The sequence below is a fragment of the Glycine max genome, chromosome 15 (genome assembly GCF_000004515.6).
Source record: "Glycine max cultivar Williams 82 chromosome 15, Glycine_max_v4.0, whole genome shotgun sequence".
NCBI lineage: Eukaryota > Viridiplantae > Streptophyta > Magnoliopsida > Fabales > Fabaceae > Glycine > Glycine max.
This window is the reverse complement of record NC_038251.2, coordinates 11,488,140-11,494,800: the sequence shown is the minus strand read 5'-3', so window position 1 is coordinate 11,494,800 and position 6,661 is coordinate 11,488,140. Positions and strand designations below refer to the sequence as shown.

At 32.4% G+C, this 6,661-nt stretch overlaps 1 protein-coding gene across 1 annotated transcript; it reads left to right on the top strand.

Moving 5' to 3' along the window:
* The first annotated feature begins 320 nt into the window (after positions 1 to 320).
* On the top strand, positions 321 to 6,661 carry LOC102659579 (uncharacterized). The gene is made up of 7 exons (XM_014767498.3): positions 321 to 1,298; positions 4,575 to 4,708; positions 4,804 to 4,873; positions 5,004 to 5,094; positions 5,451 to 5,523; positions 5,938 to 5,994; positions 6,377 to 6,661. Exons 1-6 carry the CDS (start codon positions 1,142 to 1,144, stop codon positions 5,962 to 5,964), a joined length of 552 nt encoding a protein of 183 aa, XP_014622984.1. The 5' UTR covers positions 321 to 1,141; the 3' UTR covers positions 5,965 to 5,994; positions 6,377 to 6,661.

Below are 6,661 nucleotides of genomic sequence, written 5' to 3'. Positions count from 1 at the left end.
ACAACTGTTACCTATTTCACTAACACCGTGTTTTTTTATTCCTAAAAGTATGGCTTTTGAAATATTATTTTAAATAAAAAATAAAATTGTAGTAAAGGTGTCAGTAATTATGAAATAGTTGTTCAAATAATAACAAATAAAGCCATTTTTTTAAAAAATAACAATAAAATATAGTTTAGTTATATGCATGTTGAGTGTAAGGAAAATTTACCCTAAATAAATATTCCTGATATTTTGACATCGCTCAATATCTAAGGATTTATCCGTTCTCAGCACTATACAACAAGACCTGATAGAGAATGGGATTATGGCTCTCAGATATTTGTGCGCTACAAATATTTCCATCCAACATTATCATCATCATGTTGCTAAAACTCTTGTTTCCTCAAGTGTTTCTCTAACAAGCTCACGCATGCAGAGTTCCACCCCTGCTGCGAGAAACAGCAAGAACAAGTTTATTACTGCTAAGAACGTGAAGAGCCTCGTCAACACCATCGTGATTCCTTCCATTTCATCCACTCCACTCGAGTCTCTCCACAGAGGCAACTGGCCCAAGCTCATTTGTGGTGCAAGCTGAGGCATATATGCAAACTCAAACACTCTATCTTTCTATCTATCTATCTATCTATATATATATATATATAGGATGCTGTTGATATCAGAAATCTCAGTCTGGTATACACTCTTGCTGGATGTAAGGTCTTTTATAATTATAAGTTTTTTGGTAATATACTATTATAACAGAAAGTACATGCATGCATGATAACCAGCAATTCCGTATGCTGTGCATTATTTTTTTTTGGACAATTGAAGCTTCTTTGTGCATTACTTCACTGAGTATATATTAAATCATTTGAGTCTCAGCCAAAATTATGCCTATTGGGTTTTTGTTGCGAACAAAATTAAATGCAATTCTTTAGGTGTTTTTGGTGCTATTCCTCAATCAGAATTAGAGTTTCATCTTGGTATTACACAGATTACCAAGATGAAGCTGTAATTCTGATTGCAGAAAAACACACCTTAGGAATTGCATTTGCATATTATATTTGTCCTTTCATTTTTGGTCTCATTGTTTCAGTTATGCAAACTTAATCTTATAAGGAACTCATTGAGGAATATCGTGTGATTTAAATTGGATTATATGGTTGCAGTTGACTGCATTGACTGTGCTGCTGATGCATCGTTTGTTAGTGCTGTGAATGAAGGAATTGAAGCTGCTAAAGATATTGTATGCCTTAGAAGGCCCTGGGTGATGATCAGTGTCAATGATGATAAAGATCTTCATTTTCGTAAGGCCGGTAAGTTCTAATTGGGCTTATTTGTATACATTATTATATATGCCAGCATGAGCCTAAGTCAGAAATCTTGTGATTTAGTTTGATATGCAAATGTAGTCTGCTTTTTCATGTTCAGCTTTCGAATTATCATGGTTGAATTCTTGGGTTAAAATTATTTTAACATTGAGAACTTTTGGATCCAGAACATAGTTTAAATATTTGAATTTGAGTACTTCTAGTGTATAATTTGACTGATTGGTTGTTGCTTTAATCAAAACTATGTCAGTCTTTTAGCCTCTTACTGATCATATGGAACATATGATATCCAATTTTAGGACTTGAATATGTATCAAATAATTCCCAAGTTGAAGAAGTCTACTTTGGTGAGAGACTTATTTACTTCAACATTGATGAAGTGACAGTTTAATCTTTATAATATTTGTACTTGTTAAATTCATAATCTTGACTATAGGGCTATGATAACGGAGGATGTAACATTTCATTTTTTTAAAATAAATTAAAAAATATTTTATTTAAAAATAAATAAAATTTTAGAAAAATAATGAGATTTTTATAATTAAATAAATAAGAAGAAATAATTTTATTAATTAAAATAATGATTTTAAAATAAATAAAATAAATATATGTTCTTAAAAAATAAAAAAAGATATTTTTATTTATTCATTTGATAAAGAGTAAAATTGAATTCCTTTTTATAAAATAATAAAATAAGAAAAATAGTAAATAATAGGTTGAGAGTATCCTATCTATAAGTAAAGAAATATTAGGTCAGTTTATGATATGTCTCTACATTCTCTCTTCCTCTCAACTCCCTTTTTCCCTTCTCCTATTTCAAAACCTTCTTTTTTTCACTTACACTCAAACTCGCTCCAGTAAAACTATAATCTCATACTCTTTAACCGTTGGATCATCGTCAAATTTGAACATCAGGTTCAGATCTCATTTTCTCACCACATATATTATTTCTGTGGTGAGAGAAATGTCTCTCGCACGTAACTTTTTCTTTTTCGCATACACCTAAACTTGTTTCAGTAAAATTATGATCTTGAACTCGTTAACCATTGGATTATCGTGAAATTTGAACACCCAATTTGAAACTCATTTTCGCATATTCCCATCGCTAAAATTTGTGAAATAATGTCTTTTGTAGAAGAAATGTCTCTCGCACAAAGACAGTGAAATAGAGGTTTCAATCCTTTCTCCTTTTCTCTAACGCTTGGAAACCCTAGCAAAACAACCAGAGGAAAAATTTGAGGAATTTTAGGGAACTGCTAGAGACGCCGCTATCACTACTAGAATACACACGTGAGCCCGCTTAGAGGATGAGTTTATCGCATTTAGGGTTATAATGAGCATGTGTAAGAATCCTTAGAGGATCAAATTGAGATTTGTTTTGGGATATTTATTGTATTGTAAATATTCCTTTATGATTATAATGACGAGATTGTTGTGTTTGACAGACCAATTAATGCTCTGATGTGAATTGGTTGATAAAATTGAGTGCTCTTGGTGTTTCGTGTTTTTTACCTATGATTTTGATTTCTTTGATTTTGATATGATTATGTGAAATTGTTTAAAGGGTTTTACTCCCCATGCTGTGAGAAGCATTTTTGTATAATTCGTTTGTGTTTTGGATAAGATTTACTAGATTAGCGTGATAAATTGTTATATTGTGATTATGAAATTGTGATTGAGATTGTGTGTAAGTGATAAGTTGAATATGTGATGAATTGTGAGATCACATGTGTATATAGATGTTATGTGCATTGAATTGTGAGCTATGAATTGTACAATCATATAACTATAAGACCCTTTAATGCGCGACGAGTATTGTGATTAGATCCACTGTGGGAACCTGACGAGTTTAATTACTTTGAGACGCAACAAGATAAAATTATTTTGAGAACAATTGAGGAGTCGTGTGTTTTGTACCGTTCATAAATAGAGAGTCTGTGTGCTAAAATGTTTTTTGGGTTGGACCTAAATCAGGAGGGAGAGGTCGTGACAGACTCTTCGGAGTCTAGGCCTTGAGGGTAAATACACTCAATTTGAGTGCTCCTTTGAGTTGGTGTTGATCCCACATGGTTGGAGCATTTTCGTAAAACAACATGGCCCTAATTGATTTCTCTATGATTTTACCTAGTGAGAGTGACCAGACTTATCAGTATGTGATCTATCTTGTCATGTACTCCTAGACGTCCGATGAGGTTTTTCATTAACATGGTATCACATTGCATATAGGATTGAATCTTAGTATATTTATTGCATAACGCTTGTGTATTGATCGATATTGATTGGTTGAGTGATATTGTGTTTTAGTCTTGAGTAAGTGAATGATATGAAAATGTGTGAGACGTGTAGTGTTGAGATGTGATATTACGCGGTAGTGGTAGAATGACGTGAGTTGTGTTTAAGTAAGCTATAATTCATTTATATGATATGAATATCCATGTTATTCCGTTTCTCTCTATTAGTTAGGAATGTGATAATTCACTCCCTGTGTAATGTTTGTGTTTGGATCCTGTGATGATTTCAAACTTTGTGTTCGTGGTAGCAGATGGTTAAGTGGATGATTATGGAGAACCTCATGCTAGAGAATGTTGAAATACAATGTTCTGATATGATGTGACATTAAGACATGAATTTCTGTATTATTTGCATAATATTCTAAACATGTTACTTTATGTTATTCCGCTGCTTAATTTGTTTCCTTTTGTAAAAAAATTGGATGGCCTTGTTTTGGGCCAGAGATGTTTTCATAACCTTATTTGATAAGTTTTTAATTTGGTGATTAATTCGAATGTGAACTTTTACCCACTTGAACTCCTTTATGTTTATTGAATAAAATCATTTTAATTAATTTTACATTTTCATGTATGATATTATATAAATATGTATGTCGAGATAAAGGGTGTCATACATGAGTTATACTAAAAACAAAACATAGATTAGAGATATTGTTCCTCTTTATGTCGAGATTTTTCTTTTATATTTCCTATGTTGTTCCATGGAGTCAAGGGTTGTCAAAGGTGGAATGCCATGTTACTATGAAAATGTGGTCATCTCTTATGTCCACCATCATATTAAAAACGTGGAATGGCATGCCACTACAAAAGCATGACATTTTTTATGGTCATCATATTATAAGTTTTTCTCAAATGACAAAGATTCAATATGCTGCATCTGGTTTAAGCACTAATTTTAATAAATATAAAACTTAATATACCACTTACTTACTAGCAATTAATAAACGTTGAAGTAATGTCTTTTGAACAGAATTTGATCCAGAGGACTGTCCAGCAGACTGTTCACGACCTTGTGAAAATGTGTGCCCTGCAAATGCCATAACATTCCAAGGGAAATCTACTTCAGGAATTTCACATAATACTGAAGCACCTAGAGTACTGAAGGTTTTAACTTGATTTTACCTAAGTTTTTGTAGCATACAAGCTTTGTTTTTGAAAATTAAAAGGTGCAGCAATGTTCAATTGGCTTGAAAATGCAGGACGGAGTCATAACAGAAAGCTGCTATGGTTGTGGTCGCTGTCTTCCGGTTTGCCCCTACAATAAAATAAGTGGGATATTTTCCAGTTCCATCTGTGATTATATGTCCTTAACTCTTAATTATTTAGCTCAATTTTTTTTGGTTACTATCTCCATGATATTATTTGTTTTCAACAATGTATATTTTTTGTATTGATCCAGGAGAGGTAACATATGCAAGAGATGCTATTACAACTGCTGCTCTCATCAAGAGAAATTGTGTTGATGCTATGGAGATACATACAAGTGGGAGGTATTATTAATTATCAAATAATACAAGCATATAACTGTAATCCCTTTGGAAATATGTTTCATGATTCATATGTCAAGAATTTTATCAATCACATAACGTAATAAAAGGATAATAATTCTCAATTAGTCAATTCCCATATACATGTAATGTGTTCAACAAGCTTTCTATGCTTGAGGCATTGCACAATCATGTACTCATAGATGGGTTTTCTCCTTTCTTTTCATTTTTCAAGGAAGGGATTGGAATGATTCAGCTGATTTAATGAATAGATCAAACCTCAGTTATCTATAATTTGAGATATGCTATTTATATGATGTATGTTTGATATCTCTGAATTCATTTCCTTATGTGACCAGTGATTCTTCTATAGACAGCAAAGAACTCTGGAGTGCTCTAGGAGATTCAGTAGTATATTTGAAGCTTATAGCTGTAAGTGGTGCCTCCAATCTATTCTAATATTTAAGGGGTATAACAGTATAAGTAACTTTTCTGTGAATACTTAGCCTCTTGGCATTTGAGTGAAGAATTTATTCTTGAAATAATCCGGGTTAGCTTACCTAATGGTGGTGATTCAACAATATCCTCTAAGCCAAATTTTATTCCATATTTCTATTAACAAGTACATCTTTTGTCTTATATAAACTCAAGTTGGATGGTTGTCCAATGAGTGGAGATATTTGGAGAGGAGCAACTAAGTAATCTATTGCCTTTGCTGTTCAATTGTCTAAAGCAAAAGAAAGACCTCCTAGTTTGTATTTCTAGCTCAATTTATGGTCCCTAAAAAACCTTCAAGATTTACATATATCCTAATTCTGTTAATGTTTATGTCCCCTAATATGGTAGGTTTTCTTCACACAATTGATGGGCTGAAAAAAGAGGGACTCTTCCAAACAACTACTGGTAATGTCCCCACTTTGCTACTTTGTATGTTCTCTTGTTATTCACTCTTTTCTCCATTGCATTATAATTAAAGCTTCTTTTTGGTTAACTTTTCCTAGAATACTTACATGATAATATGCCAACAATCAGCTCATGTGATTCATCACATGCTTTAATTAGCGGTATAGCTTATGGTGGCTACGCACGGAAGCCGACACATAATCTATACCCCATTATTTACGTTTCATTCTGTGTCCACCCTTATTTTCCTTAGTATAGATGTGAGATACATAAACTGTGTAATTAGTTAATAATTGGCTTATAAAAAAGAGAGATGCATCTTCTGAATCTGGCATGCCAATTTATCAAATCTTACTAAGTTACTATGTACATATTTGTTCAGATTGTTGGTAGAGTATTGGGATCCATGCAATTGAGGATCATCCCGAGCATCTCTTGATGGCTCTTAAGGAAGCACTTGCATTGTTGGGGCCTATTAAATGTCTATGATCGATGACAACTTCACAATCAACTTTGTGATAGATAGTTGTATTTGAAAGTGTAAGCATGTAAAGGAAGAATGGAAACTTGTTAGTAACATAGCAATCAAGCTAAATGTTACTTTTAATCTATTTTTTTTTATTAACTTTTAAAAGTTTTATTTTCATTATTTAAGTTTTTGAAATAT

Coding starts and splice junctions, on each gene's coding strand:
- LOC102659579 (XM_014767498.3), top strand. CDS start 1,142: ATGGTTGCAGTTGACTGCATTGACTGTGCTGCTGATGCATCGTTTGTT. Junction 4,709..4,803: donor AAGCACCTAGAGTACTGAAG/GTTTTAACTTGA, acceptor TTGAAAATGCAG/GACGGAGTCATAACAGAAAG. Junction 4,874..5,003: donor TTGCCCCTACAATAAAATAA/GTGGGATATTTT, acceptor GTATTGATCCAG/GAGAGGTAACATATGCAAGA.